The following is a 21505-nucleotide window of genomic DNA, read 5'->3' as shown; positions in this document are numbered from 1 at the left end:
CGGTTGTACGTAATCGCGAGTAAAGTGCTAATCGGTGCTAGTCAAGGACTAGCGAAGAAAGTCCTTCGAGGAACGGCAAGGCGAGTATCGCCAACAAATTGGTTGAACAAAACGCAAAATATTTGAATTTTAGTAAATTACATATTTTAAAAAGTTGCAAAACTCGATATTGAGCTAAAACTCAAAAACTGTTCTACTTAAAATTTTTTGAAGCTCGGTTTCGAAAACAGCACTAAATTGTGCTTCAAAAATTTTGGTCATTGACAGAAGTTCACGACTTTCGTTTTATTTTGTGAACTTGTGTAATTAAATATGCACATATGGTGGTTCTACGGCCATTTATGATTTCTACAAATATATGTACATTAGTTTTTCAAATACTTATCACATGTATGATATTCAAGCATAGTTTCTGCAAATTTGACAACATTTTGTTAGAGGAATCACACGTTACAGTTATTTGAATAGTTTACTCTCTGATATCCCAACATATTTCCCTAATATGTTACCTACAATACAAGTTTTAACCCCGTATACGTCATCAAACAATTTTTTGGCAATTTGTATTGAATATACGTGATTCTTGGGCATATATGCGATAAATTTAATACCATTATATTGATGAGTTTGATAGTCACGCTGGCTTAAGAGTTTAAGATATTTATAGAATAATTTGAAAAAGTGTTAGGAAGAACATCTGCCACATGTTCAAAATATTTTCTAGTCTATTATAAAAAAGTAAAAATGTGTCTTTAACATGGATAACCGATCTTTTCTTAAACATAAAAAAAATATTCCATCAGATAATTGGAGTTATAGCTTACGGTATTGTGTATCAACTCCAATTTATCAAAAATTAAGTGATAATCTCATATTCACACCCTTAAACAATTGTCATGAGGTGTTTAAAATTGTAACAACAACAATATATATTAGCATGGGTAGAACTAGATATTTCACTCCTGCACACTTCTTGAGTGCCATTTTGGCCCCATATCAACTGTGCAAAATTTCAGCATGATCGGAGAAACTACATTTTAGCGCCAGCCGTTTTAAGTTTTCATACAATTTACTATGGGAAAAATCACCTTTTCAAAGAAAAATCGTCACAGGTGGCCCCTTAATCCCTAAAAATTAGATTGATAAATGATTTCTGTAAAAATGACGAGGATTTGAAAATTTGACGAGGAATCTACCCTCCGAACACCGCAAATCGATCTAAGGCATGTGGAAAAAGATAACCGAAAGAAAACCGAATAGCATGGCAACGCCGTTTAACACGTAAGGATTAACAATAAATAATAATATATCGTGATTTTATTGATCGGGTAAGGCTTTATATTTTTTAACGAACATTACATCGCTTTGCGGTCTTCGGAGGACTGAATTCTCATGAAGTTTTCTTCAGAGATCACTTCATTCATTTTTAGGGATCAAAAGGAGACCCCTAGCGATTTTTCTTTGAAGAAGTAAATTCTCCTCATACTAAATAGTATGAACATTTAAAAAAGGCGGGAGCTAAAATATAGTTTCTTTGATTGAGCTGAAATTTTGCACAGTTGATATGAGGGCAAAATGGCACTCAAAAAGTATACAGGAATGAGAGTTTTCCCGTTTTTTCCCATATAACCGTGTCCCAGACTAATACATATGGAACAATACATATAATCCTGTGTTTGACATTAAGGTTGAAAATTGCATGAACAATTTATATTAATTTTCCTATACTACAAAATGATTAGCTATTGTGCTTTTTGTCGTATCTAATTCAAAGTTATCTTTTTGTAGAGAAAACGGAATATAATACTTCTTTTAAACTTCCAATCATTAGAAACCATGCATTTACATAGCATTTCAAGTACAATTTAATGACACATAATAAATCTATTTATAAAAAAATCACTTATTTATACATAAAATCGTAAGTATATAAACGAACGCAAGGATTTCTTATCATTGATGAAATTTCAGTCGTTAAATAGCTCAGATTCAGCTCGTAAGAAGATACTCGAAAGATACACTTTTTAAATTTATTTTACAAACGTCTTAAGCTCCCATACCATTGTGATTATCAAACTCATCAACAGAATGGTTCCAATTTATCGCGAATTGGATCAAAAATCACGCATATTAAATACCTATTTCTGAAAAGGTTAACATTTTTGTTCTGATGACATATACGGGTATGATAGTCGCATGGAAATAATTGGATTATAGCGATTATAAGTAAAATTTAGGGAAATAGCGTACATTTTATAAATAACTGTAACTTGAGAAGAATCTCAAAGGAAGGAATTTAACAAAATGTTGTCAAATTTGCAGAAACTTTGTCTAAACATCATACACGTTGGTTAGTATTTGAAAAACTAAGGTTTTTGGGTTGAAATTATAAATGGCGGTAGAACCACGATAAGTGCATATTTACTCATATAAGAAAATCCTATAGAAATAACGCAATATGCTCAAATGACAAAAACTTCAATTTCCCTCGATGAAAGATTTTCAAATTTTCAGAGTACATACTAGGATAGTATATCTTTCGAATGACGGGTGCCAAACTGGTAAACATTTTTATTTGTTAATAATGGTTTTTGGCACACCGTGGGGTCATTTTCCGTCGTCTGTCACCCAAAATGAATGAATTCATGGGAAGTTATCAAGCCGGCTTCATCGACGGCCGGTCGACAACGGACCAGATCTTTACCGTACGGCAAATCCTCCAGAAATGCCGTGAATACCAGGTCCCAACGCATCACCTGTTCATCGACTTCAAAGCGGCATACGACAGTATTGACCGCGCAGAGCTATGGAGAATCATGGACGAAAACGGCTTTCCTGGGAAGCTGACTAGACTGATTAAAGCAACGATGGACGGTGTGCAAAACTGCGTAAGGGTTTCGGGTGAACTATCCAGTTCATTCGAATCTCGCCGGACTGCTACAAGGTGATGGACTCTCATGCCTACTCTTCAACATCGCTCTGGAAGGTGTGATGCGACGAGCCGGGCTCAACAGCCGGGGAACGATTTTCACAAAATCCGGTCAATTTGTGTGCTCTGCGGACGACATGGACATTATTGCCAGAACATTTGGAACAGTCGCAGAGCTGTGGTCATCTACAATGTTTCTCCATTTTTTAAGTACTGGCGGATACAAATTTCATTTTGACTTTTTGTCTCCCCCCTTCGAAATTTTTTGACAGAATAGGGGGAGGCGGGGCAGTATGGCAGTATCGATGAATTAAGCAAAAATAAGACAATGAAAGAAAAAAATGTATGGAGTTTTCAAATAGAAACCGCATTAAATTTTGTGGGCTTCGTGGCCGAGCGGTTAGCAGAGTCAGTCGTTTAGGTGTCTCGTAAGCCTCGAATAGGGTTCGATTCCCGCTCCAGTCGGGGAAAACTTTTCGTCAAACGAAAAATTCTCCACTGGGTCACTGGGTGTTGAATGTGTTGTCTGTTGTCTCTGGCCGAAGACGGTGTAATTGTCTTTTTTTTTTACCGCGTTAAATTAGACCTGTCTGTATGAGATGTAAATATCCCCAGAGGTGCATTTTATGTTTGTGACTTCTCTTTTGAGCCGCCTGATATATCTGTACCCGCCTACAGAAGTGCGAACACGAGAGTATATGGTGGGATCCAATAGACCCCAGGGCCGCAAAACGGACCTTCATCCTCTAGAGCATCAAGGATTTCTGCCACAATTTTCAGTAGAAGTTTATCCGTAAGATTTACATACCTTACCTTATTGTTCTGGAGTTGCGCTAGAATGTCAGTGCCTCCATGAGGCAAACAAAAATGTTTGAAAAGAATTAAACAATCATTTCTCAGCGCATATATCTTGACAATTCAGATAATTTCCTAAGAATTTTGTTAGGCATACTTCAAGGCCTTCAACTTGCAATTATACCGTTATTTGATCTTAACCTATTCAAACGTTATTTTTTTAAAGAGTTACAAAGACAACCAATCTAACCGGCTCCTGATATAAGTTTGGGAGTGCACGTCCAAATAAAAAAGCTATAAACACTATTTTCATCTTATCCTCAATCTCTTCCACAGTGAAAAACTTTGCGCCCACCTGCCAGCACGTGCCGAGGGCTACTCGTGGTCCCTGGTGTTCAGCACTTCGTTGCACGGTTTCTCGCTGAACTCGCTGTACCGGAAGATGCACAAGCTGGAAAGCCCCATCCTGATAGTCATAGAAGACACGGACCACAACGTGAGTATCCACCGCTATTCCATATCAAGAAAGTTCTAAAACTAAAACTTTTGTTGTTCTTTTAGGTGTTTGGTGCCCTCACATCCTGCTCGCTGCACGTGTCGGACCACTTCTACGGTACGGGCGAGTCGCTGCTGTACAAGTTTAACCCCCACTTCAAGGTATTCCACTGGAGCGGGGAGAACCTCTACTTCATCAAGGGCAACCCGGAGAGCCTGGCGATCGGTGCCGGAGAGTGAGTATTTTGTGTTTATTTATTACTTAAGTGGACTAGTGTTCCCCTAACCTTTTGTCCTCAACGCATTTGGAGGTTTTCTTCAAAGTTGTCCAGAATGCTTTATTTCAGGAATTGATAAGGAACCTTCTCAAGCTGGATTGGGAGCCTCATGCTTACTTGAATTCTTTGCTCTAATTGAATTTACGCGGTTGTCTGACATACTTGCCACTTATTCTGCTCACCGTATCCTCCAGGTTTTGGCCACATATTGGATGCTGGGTTCACCGTAGAGTGCAGCGAGCTCGTGGTTCATCCTTCTTTGCCAACTCTCTTGTACACTTCAGATGGTGGTCCTCCTTGCTCGGAAACTTCGAGTGCTTGTAGGTCCTTCTCGAGCATGGTCGATGTCCCGTGTCCGTAGAGAACCATCGGTCTTACAAGCGTTTTGTACAGGTACATTTGGTGCAGGGGGAATCTTTTTAGACCTCCGCTTCTTCTGGAGCATGTAGTAAGCACGACTTCCGCTGATGATACGCCTTCGAGTTTCACGACTCACATTGTTGTCAGCCGTCAGTAAGGATTCGAGGTAGACGAATTCCTCCACCACTTCGAAGGTATCCCCGTCTACCGTAACGCTACCCAGACGGATCCGGTTGTGTTCGGCTCCGCCTACCAGCATGTACTTTGTTTTTGAAGTATTCACCACCAGTCCGATCTTTGCTGCTTCGCGTTTCAGGTGGGTGTACACTGCCCCCACTCGCATAACTGTCACATCTTTGCTGGATATCCTATTCATATGGGACTGTTATGCGAGTGGGGGCAGTACAGCTCTGTCACCGTTCCAAATGTTCTGGCGATAATGTCCATGTCGACCGCAATGCACACAAATTGACCGGAGAAAATCGTTCCCCGGCTGTTGAGCCCGACTCGCCCCATCACACCTTCCAGAGCGATGTTGAAGAGTAGGCATGAGAGTCCATCACCTTGTCGCAGTCCCCGGCGAGATTCGAATGAACTGGATAGTTCACCCGAAACCCTTACCCAGTTTTGAACACCGTCCATCGTTGCTTTAATCAGTCCAGACAGCATTCCAGAAAAGCCGTTTTCATCCATGACTCTCCATAGCTCTACGCGGTCGATACTGTCGTATGCCGCTTTGAAGTCACCCAGACAACCAGTAATCGTATAAGATGTTGCATAAGATGATAAAATGGAGGCCATATACATGCATGTCTCTGTTTAGGCGCATGTATATGTACGTATATCGCCTCAACTTTAACATCTTATTTAACATCCTATGCGATCACTGGTTGACTGGGCAATGAACAGGTGATGCGTTGGAGCCATGCTTGGGACCTGGTACACGGCATTTCTGGAGGATTTGCCGTACGGTGAAGATCTGGTGCGTTGTCGAACGGGCGTCGATGAAGCCGGCTTGATAACTTATTCGTTTTAGTTGACAAACGACGGAAGATGATCTGGAATAGCACTTTGTAGGCAGCATTCAAAATAGTGATCGACCCTTCCTTCCACTCCTCCGAGCTGTTCGGTTTCCCAGATCCTGACTATCAACCGGTGCAGACAGGAGGCCAACTTTTCTGGGCCCATCTTGATGAGTTCAGCTGCGATACCATCCTAACCAGCTGCTTTGTTAGTTTTGAGTTGATAAATGGCATCATCAACTTCCCTCAGCGTGAGAGTTGGTTCATTTCCATCCTCTGCTGCACTGCCGTCATTTCCTCCGTTGACGTGGTCTCCCGTGCCTACGTTCTTCACTCCAATCAGGTGCTCATCGAAGTGCTGCTTCCATTTTTCGATCACCTCACGTTCGTCCTTCAAGAGGCCTCCGTCCTTATCCCTGCACATTTCGGCTCGCTGCACGAAGCCGTTGCGGAATGCGTTAGGCTTCTGATACAACTTCCGTGTTTCTTGGGAGCGCCACAGCATTTCCATTTCTTCGCACTCCGCGTCTTCCAGGCGGCGGTATTTCTCCCGAAAGATGTGGATCTGCTGCTTCCGCTTCTGTTTGTAACGTTCCACGTTCTGTCGGCTCCCTTGCTACATCATTACCGCCCGCGTTGCGTTCTTCTCCTCCAAAATCGTTCTGCACTCATCGTCGAACCATTCGTTTCGTTGATTCGCTCCACGCACCCGATGATGCTCTCGGATGCGTTGTTGATGGCCAGGGATGGCATTCACCATTTGCAAAGAGTTACATTCACTTGCTACTATCTCAGTTCATAAGCATGCTACCAAAAAACAATGTATGGATGACTTTTATCTTGTAGTTTTATCTGAAAGTTTGCCGAATATCATAAGGGTCGCACACGCATGCTTAACTCGTGAGCGAGCTGTGAAAGCAACTCTCCACGCCGTGAATGTAATTTACATTCACGGCGTGGAGAGTTGCTTTCACGGCTCGCTCATGAGTTAAGCATGCGTGTGCGACCCTTATGATATTCGGCAAACTTTCAGATAAAACTACAAGATAAAAGTCATCCATACATTGTTTTTTGATAGCATGCTTATGAACTGAGATAGTAGCAAGTGAATGTAACTCTTTGCAAATGGTGAATGCCATCCCTGATGATGGCTGCTTTCACTGTACTCCAGTAGTCCTCCAGAAGGGCCTCATCGAGGTCGCCCACGTCTGGCAACGCGACCTCGAGATTCTGCGCGTATGCTGAGGCGACATTCGTTTTTTCATTCGTGAATTTTAACTTAGGCTACAATTCTTCACAGAAGCAACTTCCGGTAGTTTTAGTCGCTCTAGGTTGAACCGTAGCGGACGCCGTTCAAAGGGTCATATTACTTATCAAAGTGAATCCGGACCCAACGATACATTCCCGACTAACAAGCATTCCATCCTGCAGCCTTTGGTGATGTCGCAGGGATAAACGCGGTCCTTCATAACAAAGGTTGTCATCAAAGTTGCTACTAACATTCCTTCCCTCTCCCAAGCTGACTGCAATGATGTAGGCGGCGCCGTTATTGTACCGTTAAAGAGAGCCTCTGAAGCGTGCACAGTGAGAATGTTAACCACCTCCAGTCAATTATTCAGTTAATTCATTGTGCAACTGTCATTGGTACGGGTCAATGACGGAGTAGCAACCATAGATATGTGCAGTTAGTCTCAGCAAAGTGTAAGCTAAGCTAAGAAATTTTTAAGCTGGTGGATGGCTTTTTTAGCTTCCCTTAGCTCTGGAGTTAAACAATTTCCGTTCTCAAATGCAGTAACGTAGTCCGTTGCCTTGATCTCCCGTGCCTGCGTTCTCAACGTCATTTGAGTGCCCATCGAAGTACTGATTCCATTTTTCTATCACCTCACGTTTGCCGGGCAAGAGGCTCCCTTATTATCGCATATTCTGACTCACGGCACGAAACCATTGCGTGTTGTATGGCTCTCGAGAATGATATAGCAGTTCCATTTCCTCGCATTCCGCTTCTTCCAGGCGGGGTGTTTTCTCTCGAAATCAGAGGCGAAGGGCCTGCTGTTTGCGCTTCTGTTTGTATCGTTCCGCGTTTTGTCGAGTTCCATGCTGCAGCATTACCGCCCGCACTGCATTCTTCTTCTCCAAAACTAATCGTTCTATTTTCTTTTCTCATTACAGCGGAAAGTTCGGCCTCTGGCTGGACGGTGACCTGAATCAGGGCCGATCGCAGTACTGTAGCACCTACTCGAACGAACCACTGGCGCCACAGGAGGACTTTGTCATCAAAACTCTCGAATGCTGGGCATTTGTCTAAACAAAATAAAAACAAAAAACAAGGTGAACGAAAAATAAAACGAGTGGCAACCCCTCCCTCTCCCGACGGCAGGGGACGAGCTGCGCAAGCTGTGGTGAGATGTGCTGTCTTGATAGGACACACACGGATATGCGGAAAACGATGCGAGTGTGTGTGTGCGTGAGAAAGTTAGGATGTTTGAGACCTTCGCAAGGGTGAGTGTGATCGAGGCAAAATCGCATTGCTACAATGGGCTGAGATAGAATTTAGTGCATAATTGATAAGTAATATATATGTAAATGTAATTGTAACTGTAAATCGAAATTGCAGAAATGAAGAAAGTATAAATCAAATTTTAGAAAGATGCTACTTTTAAGATAAACACTATAATGATGGATTCTACAGCAAAACGGAAGATTATTATGAAATAAAAATAAAGAAAGCAACATATAAACCATTTACAATGAGAAGAGAATTTATTAGTGCAACCGTAACTCACGTTTTGTGGATAAAAACGGCATGAGAGTCGGATTGAAGGGTTGCACTCAAGGGGAGGAGTAATATGAATTCTTAGCTTTAAGGAGAGAGCCTCCGCTATAAAGTGGGGCCCGTTGTTAAGAAGATATATATTTATAAACGAAAAGAGAGTAGCAAAAATTAAAGAATGCAATCTAACTCTGGCGAGGATGGTTCGTAAATATTTGTAGACGCCACCAGAGGGTGCATTTGTGCTCCAAAGTGTTGCCAGATTTACAGAAGATACCCTCATACAAACATTTATACTTTTGGCGGAGTCTCTCTCTTCCTCCGTTCTTCGTTCGCGAAGATGGCCTACGGAGCAAAAACGAAGGCTGTCCGAGAGAGACTCTTCACTGTCCTCAAAGCAGAATCCAACTCTTGTACACGCATATGTTGATTAACCTCTCTATATATTAGTGCAAAATAACGAATTAACAAATGCAAAGTCACCGAAAGTAATTACAGAGGAATAATAAAAGACAGCTTGCGCTGTAGCTTCGTAATCACCCATTAAACCAAGCATATAGTAAAAAATATAATAAACGAAATTAAACAAAAAACAACATGATGCTAAAATAAAGAAGAAAAAACACATGATAAGGATTGTGTTAGAAGTAAAATGTTCAAACCTAGAGACTGCTTTTCATTTGTTAAAAAAATTGTTGTGACAAAAGTAGACAAAAAGTCAACGTAAAACACTTTATCCCTCCCTAAAATTTAAACACAAACACACCTACGCAAACACGCAAACACACATCCTGAGAAAACACCGACTTCAGTTTTAAGATTTTGCCACAAACAATATGTTGTTGCTTGCGAACAAGACGGTCACTCGTCGAGGCAGTCCTATCCACACATACACCTGCATTGTAAAGTCACATTTCTGTGCTGATGGAAGAAAAATCGGATCGGATCACCACACAATGTTAGACAATAAACAGTGAAAAAAAGCAGACATTAATGCAATAAACACCCACAAACAGAACATACAAACACGGAAACACGTAGACATAAACATTTTGCCAATGCATGTCAATTCAAAATTCGATTGTAGAGAAAATAAACAAAAGCAGCATAAGCAGGGAGACAGTTCGAGACGAGCGAACCGGAAGTTATCCGCGTGGTGTGGAGTTTGTCAGCGTAGTAAAGTGGTAAAAGTAAAGGGACAGCTGCAGGGTTTTGTTACTGGCGCAGCATCGCTATTCGATATTGATATTGTTTTGCTGCTAGGATTCGTTATTTACCTGTATTGTTTTGTTTGGTTAAGCTCGTCCTGGAATTATACATATGACAGAGAAATATGATAACACAGGTCCGCCCCCGAGGTGCGTAAGGCATCCCGGGAGGGCTAATCGTTCTTTCGCAGTAAACTGTATGAATCGAAACCCCCGAACGTGCACTTTCTTCGTGCTGTAGCTGTAAGCATTGTTTTTAATTTATTACATTTTTTTATTTTTCTACATCCATATTATACTTATACACGTCTTATTTATATGTAAAAAATAACTATGCGATGGAAGGAAATGATCAATCCTTACGGAAGTCCCGAGTGTCAATCAGTTACAATGAATCCATAGAATCGAACTTATCATGCCGGTACCCTCCACGAAAAAAACAAACACGCAGAAGCTACTTCAACACGAATAACTAAACAGGCAGAGAACAGTTAGGAATAGTCGTAACATCCGTTCCAGCACCACCGGCTGGAACGGAAACAGATAACATCTTCTTTTTTTTCTGATAGGCATATTAACACAAAAAAGGGAAAAACATGTTGTAATTCATTAACACGTTTTACATGTGAAAACTATAGGTAATAAATGAAGCAAACAGTGATTACATCTAAAATGCCATTTGCAGCAATTCGTTCATGCGTTTCTTATGAGTTTGATCATTTCAATAGGAAAGAACATCACTCCTTGGTTGGTTTTTGGCTCATCCCATTTACGAGACACTGAAGAGACACACCGCACATATTCGTACACGCACAAACTGTGGACGATCGTTCGTATCCACGTCATCACTGTCATTGCTGTTATCATTGCATGTTGGTTTTGTTGCTGCGTTGATTATCCATGTGCGTTCGGTTCGATTGATTGATTTTTCATGTTCTCACCATTGCGGGGGGTTCGGCTGGACCCGATGTTGGAATAGAAAGATTCACAATGATGAAGGAGATGGGAGCAGTAGTCCACATTTGGTTGTGGAACAACTTCCATATTCTACGTTTCATTAGCAATCATTTTTTTTCTTCCATGGGGGGCAATTTTCTCAACAGAAGGTCCAGGTAGTATGGGGTGTACGACCGTCTTCTACCAAAAAAATATAAGCCAAAGCTTAGCCAGTTTCCCGTGTGGTCGTTACCACTCCCTTAATCCTTGAAAGGCGGGCAGGGTAAACCTCCACGCCTGCACCCAACTGTTTTGCAAGCATCAAGAACTGATGCTTACGTGCAACACGATCTGAACTGCTAAAGGCAAGGGTATCACTAACCCTCAGGCCCTATCTGCTGCACCAGAAAGTTACTGACAGGAGGGCCTTCACCTGCCTTGGCCCATACCACGGACCCCTTCCCAACCTCGGACTTGAATCCAACCCAGTAGACCGACGCCACGCTACCAGCACGATCTTTTCGCGGCCACTTATTCGTTGTACGGGCCGATGTCGACCGCAGGGCACCGGTATGATCTACGAAGCCGACCCTGAACCCCTGGACTACCTCTTGTATCAGGTTTGGCCATTCTCTGAGTCCACGCACCCCCCCCCCTTTGTAGCTGCAAGACAATGTGGGTGATAGCCGTTGAAACGACATTACAGCCAAACTCATCCGTACACATACTTTGGACAAGATTATCCGGAGTTTTGTCCTCCCCGCATGTGGTCATACATTGTACGAAAACGCGGGTACAATCAACTTTCGGTCGTTGGGCGATGTTTAGGTGGGCTACGTTTAAACTGGGCGCCCGTTAGGTGGACTATAGCCCAATTAAAACGAAGTCAAACGTCACTTTTTGAAGTGAACCACAATTTGTCAAGGTTGGTAGCCCAGAATTTCTATTGCTCGCTCGAATATCGACTGATTTTGGGTGCTTGATTTCTTAAGATTTCAGATCATCGCCGACGTTTCGGTCCAGGTATGGGACCTTCCTCAGGGGTCGGATCAGCAATCAACCTGTCACAGAAATCTTTTGAAAGCAAAAAATGTCGGGTTCTATGTAGCACGTAGAATTACCTGCCGGGATTGACCACTTCTTTAACAGTTAAAGAAATGGTCAATCCCGGCAGGTATTTCTCCGTGCTAGAAGGGGATTCCCTGGACCGAGTCATAACGGATGGCCCAGAAGTGTAGCAGACAGGCAAAAAAGTTCGGTTGATTGTTGTATCGAACCCTGAGGAAGGTCCCATACCTGGACCGAAACGTCGGCGATGATCTGAAATCAGTCAACGCAACTTTTTTTTCAGACTGCAAGCCGAAAACCCAAGAAATTTATTGTTAGAGATTATTTGACAGCTAAAAACTCAGCCCAGTTAGTGAGTCTTTCACTAGTTGGGTTAAGAGCTTAGTGCAACGAGCGAAAGTTGACTGAACATGAACAAACATGTTCCGCCGTTTCCTCTAAACCAGCACAAACCGTACATTCAGTAGGACCCGCATGACCGAAACGATGTAGATGCTATCGGAAGTAGCCAATAGACAAGGCCTGAAAGGACCTGAATCAGGTGGAATGTGACTTCCCCATAGCCCCTGTTAATCCCACTATCTACCTTCGGGATCGACCTATGCTTCCACCTTCTTTTAGTGGAACTGTCCATTTGACCATGGAGGCCATCCTGACAGTCCTGCGTATGCCTCTTAAGCCGCGTATTTCGAAGCACTCTTATGTCCTCCTTGATAAGGATATCGATAAGCACCTTACCAGTGCAGTGATGACAGAGCGCATCGTGTGACACGGTACGGTAGGGAAGTGTTACCATCTCGGTAGGGCTCCTATTTTGGGCACCTTTTTGCTATAACTCAGCTAATTTTAAACCAATTGACATAATTTTTGGAACGCGGTGAGATACGTATAGTATCTATCCATGTACAAAATGTCAAGCCATCTGGTTTGGAGTTGACTGAGTTATGTCGAAGAGTGCCCAAAATACCAGCCACTGCCCAAGTGGCTCGCTACCCTACGCGTTCTCAATCCTCAGGCATATTAGCCTATGAGTTTTTTTCAGCTTACCACGCTCTAGGTAGCTTTTGGTATTCAGCGGCTTGTGGAGCCTCGTAGCCGTGCGATTGAGGTCACCAAGCTTCTATTCGCACCATGCTATGAGGTGAGGGTTCCCGCTTTGGGCGATGATTCTTTTCGTGAGAATAGTTTCTTCTCCGTATCCACTGGTGCATGATCCGTGTGTCCCTTTTCCTTGTCTAATGTTAAGTTCCGTTCAGTCTGTAGAGCCTCTGGCTGAAGACGTCCGTGTCTTTTTTTAGCGCCGTGTCCCATGCCGGGCCTTAGTACGGACGTATCGACACTAGCCAGAATCTTGCGCTTACTGGCATAAACCGCAGAGCAATCGGACATCATCCGGGACAGTGCCACTATAGCTGTGAAGGCTTTTTTGCGGACGTAATCAACGTGGCTATCGAAGGTGAACGCGTTCCTTGCATCCAAAATGACTACTGCACATTAGCGAATCTCCCTTCTCTTACGCTGGAGCGCCATCTCGGCGGTTTTTGTAACCGACAGGATAGCGTCTACGGTCGACCTCCCCTTCCGGAATCCTCAGTGTACCTCAACATTCTATCTTTTCGAGCACCTAAGCCCCTGCCCTCTGGGTCGATCAAGCATATTGGTCTATATGCCGATGGATCTCCGAGTGGTTTCCCCGTCTGGCAATAGAACCATGCTCTGTCTCTTCCAAACTTCTGGGAAAACCCCCTCGTCCAGGTATTTCTGCATAGCAGACCTGAACATCTCGGGAGCCTCTGCAATAGCTTCTTTTAAGGCCAGGTTTGGAATTCCGTCCGTACCTGGGGCCTTACTACATCGGTGACCCTCTGCTCATCACCAGCCGCAGTCCCTGGCTGTCCTACGAAAGGATGTCAAGGACTAGAATCATGACGTGGAAAAAACCCCTCGATTACCCATTCTATCATCTCTCTATAGGAGTCATTACACCTTTCGTCTTGGCCATCACGATCCTGTAGGCATCACTCCATGGAATGGAATTGGCAATCTTGGAGAGCCCCTCAAAGCAGGCCTTTTTGCTCGCCCTTATCTCAGTCTTCAGCGCGGCTTTTGTACTTGCCCTCCGGGTGCCCTTACGCAATCTTCAGCATAAAAGAACAGCATCAACGATCAATCTTTGCAGACTTATGCAAAATGGTACAGGCAACGTGGTCTTGATCCAAAAACCTTACTTTCGTAAGGGGAATTTCTATCTAGGAAACCTTGTGAACCGGGTGTTTGCTACTTTCAGTAAAAATGAAATGGCAAACTCGCGTGTCATGCCTCGAGCATGTATGCTTGTCAACAACGCAATCGTTGCTACACTTATCTCTGAACTAACCACCAGAGATGTATGTGCTATCACAATTGATATATCTGTTGGAAACCTAAACAGGAAATACGTCTATTGTTTCTGTATATTTACCGCGCGCTGAACCATCCCCTACGGATTCTTTCAAACAAGTCATCGCATACTGCACTTCAAAAGGTCTTCCGCTAATTGTTGGCAGTGATGCTAACGCTCACCATATCATCTGGGGCAGCTCAGACATTAGCTTGAGAGGCTCCAGTTTGATGGAATACTTAAGTAGTGCAGATCTTGCATTAGGGGCTGTCCATAAACCACGTGGTCATGAGGGAGGGTGGGGGGGGTTCGGCCAATGATCATTTTGTATGGACAAATAAAAAATTTTGTATGGAATAATGACCACGCGGGGGGGGGGGGTTGAAAAGTCCCAAAAAAATGACCACGTGGTTTATGGACAGCCCCTTACTTAACATAGGCAACCGCCCAATCTTCATGATACCTGCTAGAGAGGAAGTGTTAGACATAACGCTTTGCTTTAGTAGAATTAGTCACGAGCTGACCAATTGGCATGTGTCAGATGAAGAATCTTTTTGTGACCATCGCTATATCTTTTTTGAACATTTAAATGTTACTTCGCGAGCTTTGCGTTTCAGAAATCCTCGGTCAACAAACTGGGATCTCTTTACTGATTTGGTTGCGGCCAAATTTCATGCGTACTCACCATCCATTTACACTCCAAGGGATTTAGATGATGCCGTTGATACTACAACGACCTTCATCATGGAAGCTTCTGAAGAAGCATGCCCTCTACGGTCTGTGAAGATCACAAGAGGAACCCCTTGATGGAACACTGCTCCAGGAGAAACTCAGGAAACAATGTAGAAAGAGTTGGAACAGACGACGTTCGGCTGGTTCGGAGGCTTTCAGGTCAGCTCCCTAGGCCTACCAGAAAGCTCTCCGGTCTGCTGAACGATCCGGCCGGAAAAACCTTTGTACACGTGTTTCCCTTTTGAGTGAAGTCAGTCGGTTAAACAAAATCCTTGCGAAATCTTAGGATTTCCGAGTGAACATTTGCCAAATGGCGATCTCACTTCATCAGGTGAGGAAGTCTGGAATGCTCATGCAGCACACACTTCCCTGGATGTGTGGATAATGGATATTACATCTTCGGATGAACCTGATGTCGTTTATTGCAGTTATGATTCCCTGGCTTCGGCTCGGAGTATTGTAACTATAAAATCGATTGTGTGGGCGCTTAATAGCTTTGCTCCTTTCAAATCTCTGGGGCAGATGGGATTTATCCTATATTACTTCGTAAGGGATTTGATTGTTTCAAACATTTTTTTGAAAAAAAAAATACTTGTTTGCAGTTTTGTACAGGGTATATTCCCAAATCTTGGCGGGATATTACTGTGAAGTTTATTCTGGAAGTGGGTCGTGCGTCGTATGAAGAAACAAAGAGTTTCAGACCTATCAGTTTGACCCCTTTTCTTCTGAAATGCTTAGAACGCATTGTGGATCATCACATCCGTGATGGCCGTCATCAGGCCAACAGCCTTTTCATGTGAACCAACATGCCTACCAATCTGGTAAGCTCACTGTGACTCTTTTACACAAGGTTGTTTACGATATCGCGAAAGCATTCGCTCAAAAGCAATCTTGTTTGAGTGTTTTCTTAGATATCAAGGGTGCATTTGGCAACGTGCCTTTCGATACCTTATTGGAAGCCGCACGGAGTCATGGTGTATCTCCAATGATTTCCAATTGGATTCACCAAATGCTCAAAAAGCGATATCTTTTCTCGACATTGCGTCTAGCAGGGATTAAGAAATGGAGTGCTTGTGGATGCCCCCAAGGGGGAGTGTTGACTCCGCTTTTGTGGATTCCCGTAGCGGATACGCTATTGAAGGAACTCAATAATAGCGGTTTTCCTACTTATGGTTTTGCCGACAACTACCTAACATTGTTAGTTGGTATGTGTATTACCACCCTTTTCGACCTGATGCAAAGTGCCCTACAGGTAGTTGAGGGTTGGTGTCGCCAATATGGTCTTTCGGCTAATCCGAGTAAAACATCTATTGCTCTTTTACGGAAAGGCGAAACGGTAATGGCGTTCGACTTTTTCGTCTATTAGATTTTGAAATCGATGTGACTGAACAGGTAAAGCACGTTGGAGTCATCTTTACTTACCCTACCAATCAGGCTAAGGCCGGGGTGGCCTCTGCTGTACATAGTGGACGTCTCCATTCCACTTGGTCCATGGCAGTTTGTCTCCAGTTCCGCACTCTGCGTAGGGTCCGCAGATCATCCTCCACTTGGTCGATCCACCTAGCTCGCTGCGCTCCACGTCTTCTTGTACCGGTCGGATGACTCTCGAGAACTATTTTAGTCGGGTTGCTATCCGACATCCTGATGACGTGACCCACCCACCGTAGCCTCCCGATTTTCGCGGTATGGACGATGGATGGTTCTCTTAGCAGCTGATGCATGCAGCTCGTGGTTCATTCGCCTTCTCGACGTCCCGTCTTCCATCTGCATTCCGCCGTAGATGGTACGCAACACCTTTCGTTCAAAAACTCCAAGGACGCGTTGGTCCTCTGCACGTAGGGTCCATGTTTCGTGCCCATAGAGGACGACCGGTCTAATCAGCGTTTTGTAGATAGTTACGGCGAACTTTATTCGATCGTAGAGTTTTACGGAGTCCAAAGTAAGCACGATTTCCTGCCACAATGCGCCTCTGAATTTCTGTCGTTGTAGGCGGTCACCAGTGAGCCCAAGTACACGAATTCTTCAACCGCCTCGATTTCATCACCGTCGATATAAATTCGGGGTGGCCTGGAGCCTTTTACCATCATGTAGGTACTTTGTCTTCGACACATGGCAAAAGGGCGAAGTGAGAACGGTCCAATCAAAATTAGGCCAACTCCAAAGGATATGCTTAATGGCGATGCCTGGAGCGTTCTCTTCAACTCCCGCGGCAGCGCTCGAAGTTCTCTTTGACGTTGCTCCACTACACATTCATCTCAGACAAGAAGCACCTTCTTGCACTTACCGTCTATGGGTATTGGGTACTCGGTTTACTAGAGGATACTCCTGTGAACCGAAGTTCAACACACACCTCGTTGTTTCCACTTTTGGTGAATTGGGACAGAACTGTCCTTGCTCCAAGTGATCTTAAAATTGCTTGCAATTTTCCATATAGAACATTTTCCACCAAATTCCCTTCCCGGGAAGTGTGGACAACTGGATATCTGGAAAAAAGTATTTCAGACGGCATCGTATGTTACACTGATGGCTCCCTTCTCAAAGATCGAGCAGGTGCTGGTGTTTATTCTCGTGAGCTAAGGCTGTATCAGTCTTATTCACCTGGTAGACACTACACCGTTTCTCAGACCGAGATCTTTGCTCTTACGTGCGGAGTGCAATCAGCACTTCAGCAGCACGTAATGGGCAAAGTAATATACTTCTGTTCAGATAGCCAGGCTGCTATTAAAGCACTTGCTTCGGCCAGGTCGAAGATAGTTATCGCTTGTTGAACTCAAATCGAGGATCTGAATTCAGCAAATGTTGTTCGGTTCACCTTGTATGAGTACCTGACCATTCTTCCATCGCTGGAAATGAATTGGCTGATGAGTAAGCTCGCACTGGCGCATCAATGACTTCATTGGCCCTGAGCCAGCTATTCCGGTATCCAAGTGTTGAGTAAAGCTTCAGATTGACACCTGGGTTGCCACTCAGTACAAACAATACTGGAATGGCAATGGCAAATACTGGAATAGTTTGGAGTCCTGTCGTCAAACCAAATTGTATTGTACTGAACCATCTCCAAGGGTGGCGAAGTATCTTGCAAATCTGTAAGCAGAATTGCAGCATTCTGGTCAAAGCATTGACTGGCCACTGCCGACTCAGCTATCGCATGGCAAATATTCAGCAAGCTGATTCACTTGCCTGTGATAGCTGTGAATCCGATTATGGAACTTCGTATCATTTGATATGTAACTGTCCAGTTTTTGCGCAACTGCGTTTCCGAGCATTCGGTTAACACTTAAGTGAAACTGACTTCAAAATCTTCAGGATAGTCTGTTGTTCTGAACCCGCTGGGTAAAGAGCTATAGGTTCTCTTTCGCTTTTTGCGTTATTACAGTGCCCTTTTTAGGGCGCTGTTTGAATCCATTGTGGTACGCTTATTTTGCCACCAACAGTTTTCCCGACCTTCAAAAGGGTTGTCGATTGCTACATCTCCCAAACGTTTATCGGACCCATGGTGTTATATTTTCAAATGGAACGCCAAAGCTTCCGACTCGCTGCACCTTTTTCGTCTGGCTTATTTGCTTGGTTATTTTGTCCCTTCTTTTCTGGCTAACGGGTCGAGATGTGAAATAAAAAGCAGCTCGAGAACTTGAATCGACATTTGCCGTAACGAAACATACTAGATGTTGTCAAAGGAAATAATAACTTGAAACGAGCTCACCAATCAAAATCCATTCCTCCTCCAGATTTATATCCAATGTCCTCCAGAAATACTTGAACCGAATTGGGTAGCAGCGGTTTCACCATCTGGCCTAACGAAACACACTTTCGGCATTTGTTGGTGTGCACGGGAATACGAATGATTTATTCGATCGTAAACAGGAGTAAGGGCGATTAAAAGGTTGGTGGGGGTGGGGGATGGTATGAGACCAGCTACCCCATCCCCCCTCCCACATTTTAGGAACTCCCACAAAAACCATTTATGCTTGCTACATATCAATTTGTTTTCCATTTTGCTCCTACTGTTCAAAAACCAAGAAAAACTTTTTTTGCGACCTCGGGCCCTCACAATCCTTAATCCTGGCCTGGATACCGCATTAGACTGGCCCAAATACAAAAATGTCGAAAACTTCCACGGGACACCCTCTAGAATCGTGCCTTTGGATGAGAAGAACAATCTGTGAAATATTCAGCTCAATCGGTTGAAAATTGAGCTGGCGCAAACGAGTTGAAGGTTTATATGGGATGTTCAGTCCAAATATATGGAAAATTGGATGACCTCTAGTCCCTCATTCAGCACGCCGGTTTGGCGAGTTCGATTTGGCTTAGAATTGAAAGAATGGTAGTTGATACCCTAAAGAACAACTTTGTACAAGACCATATCATGATAAAACTTAATTTAGTTGCGGTTTCGGCCAACGAAAGCAGGATGAGGACATCTTCCGCCGTTTACTCTCGGTTGTTATATGCAGCACGTGTTTGAAGGTCGTAGCTTCCGCGCTACATCATTCTCGAACGGGTTAACCTCACCTCTACAGCTACCAACTGAATTTTAATAATTCACAAGTAGGTTTGATGATCAACAACAGGTGATCAGTAGTGCTATTCTTAGCCGGCAACTATACTGCAAGAGATAATTAGTTAATTAGTTCCCATCATCCACGATGCTGACGTATTAATCCTTTCCACTCTCTTGATCATCAAAATACCTGTGTTTTCTGCACCATTCAAGAGTTCGTCGAAGAGCTGCTTCGACTTTTTGAACACCTCATGAAGGTTTGTCAAGAGACTGCCGCCCTTATTCTGGCACATTTCAGCTCGTGGCAAAAAGCCGTTGTGGTATGCAAGCTTCTGTTAGAACTTACGTGATTCTTGAGTATACAAGTTTATTTTTTGCACGGTTCGTTTTTAAAAAATGGCGGAGTTATGGCCAAAAATCAACCTGTTTGCACGGAATCCAGTGTACGGCATAGTAATTCCATTTATTCGTACTGAGCTTCTTCTAGGCGTATTGCTTATCCCGAAACATTCTGCCGCGTCTTATGCTGTCACTGGTCGACAGTGGATCACACACTTTGACCACTTGATCCATTTCCGAAGGATTTTGGCCCGCTGATTCCGAATCTGACTTCGGAATTGCTGTAACACGTACAGTTTTTGAGAAAAATAGGGTTTTATTCACAAAATTTCATATTTTCATAGAAAACAAAATATTGTCTTTATATTTATATATTTTTTATCTGCTCATCATAACCAATATTTAAATTCAATAGATTTTGATCCACTGATTCAGAATCTGACCTAAGAATTTCTGTAAAACGTATTTTTTTTTTTGAGAAAAATGGGGCTTTATTTACAAAATTGAATATTCTCAAAGAAAATGAACTATTGTCTTTATATTTTTTATCTCCTCATTTTAGCCAATATTTATATTCATTAGATTTTCATCCACCGATTTGGTAACTAACCTAAAAATCTCTGTAACACATGCAGTTTTTGAGAAAAATGGGGTTTTATTCACAAAATTTCATATTTTCAAAGATAATAAAATACTGTCTTTATAATTTTAAAGTTTTTATCTACTCATCTTAATTCATATTTTATATTAAAAAGATTCTATTTCACGTATTCGTAATCTGACCTAAGAGTTTCTGTAACACGTAAAATTTTTGAGTAAAATATTTTATTCACAAAATTTCATATTTTCATGGAAAAACTATTGTATTTATAATTTGTTTTTATCTGCTCATCTTTACAAATATTTATGTTTATTGGATTTACATATACTGATTCGAAATCTGACCCAAGAATTTCTGTAACACGTACAATTTTTGAGAAAAGTTATTGCTGGCGTAAGTAGAAGGAAAAGGCCGGCCAAGTTCAAGTGGGAACGTAGAGTCATAAAGAAGAAGAAAAAGTGACCATTTTGTCGATTTTGAGCTGATCATATCAAAAAATTCTTTTAAGCTTTTTAGAACTTTTTTAAGATTATTTTTGTGATGAATAGAAAAAATACAATAAATTGTAGAAAATTGGGTCGATAATGAAACTCCATACAATTGAAAAACTTTAAACCTCATTTACTTGAAAGTGAGTTTTTGTCACTTACACCCCTTTGCTTCTACCCCCTTCAATTTTAGTTTTTTATCTTCTCATCTTAACCAATATTTATATTCAGTAGATTTTGATTCACTGATTCGGAACCTACATAAGAATTTCTGTAACTCAGACAGCTTTGAACTGAATTTACGAATTAGCATGGTACGTATCCGCCGCGTAAAAAACCCGACTGTACAAATTTATAAGGATAATTCGCTGAGTTCTTATCATACCTTATAATTTCTGCAACACGTAAAGATTTAATAAAAAATAGATTTATATTTACAACATTACATATGGTCATTGAAAAGATCTACTATCATTCATATAAAATACTAGTCGATAAGCTGATTCAGATTTATTGCTCAGAAATTCTATAAAACGTACAGTTCTATAGAGAAACAGTGTTTTAGATTTACATGAAAAAATAAATTTATAAAAAAAAGGTTTA

At 42.4% G+C, this 21505-nt stretch overlaps 1 protein-coding gene across 25 annotated transcripts in view; it reads left to right on the top strand.

The window, feature by feature from the left end:
- The window catches only part of LOC109622365 (TLD domain-containing protein 2), a 768101-nt gene extending 757556 nt beyond the window's left edge, over positions 1–10545 (top strand). For 19 of the 25 annotated variants that reach the window (XM_062860670.1, XM_062860669.1, XM_062860666.1 and 16 more), the window contains 3 exons: positions 4061–4220; positions 4286–4455; positions 8049–10545. In XM_062860670.1, coding sequence (XP_062716654.1) covers positions 4061–4220; positions 4286–4455; positions 8049–8184 — 466 coding nt within the window. In that variant the 3' untranslated portion in view covers positions 8185–10545. The remainder of the gene's footprint in view (positions 1–4060; positions 4221–4285; positions 4456–8048) is intronic. The other 6 variants (XM_062860675.1, XM_062860677.1, XM_062860679.1 and 3 more) reach the window with 1 other exon arrangement.
- The last annotated feature ends 10960 nt before the right edge of the window (positions 10546–21505 follow it).

The sequence above is a fragment of the Aedes albopictus genome, chromosome 3 (assembly GCF_035046485.1).
Source record: "Aedes albopictus strain Foshan chromosome 3, AalbF5, whole genome shotgun sequence".
NCBI lineage: Eukaryota > Metazoa > Arthropoda > Insecta > Diptera > Culicidae > Aedes > Aedes albopictus.
Note: the sequence above shows the minus strand (reverse complement) of the source record. Positions and strands in the feature narration are given on the sequence as shown.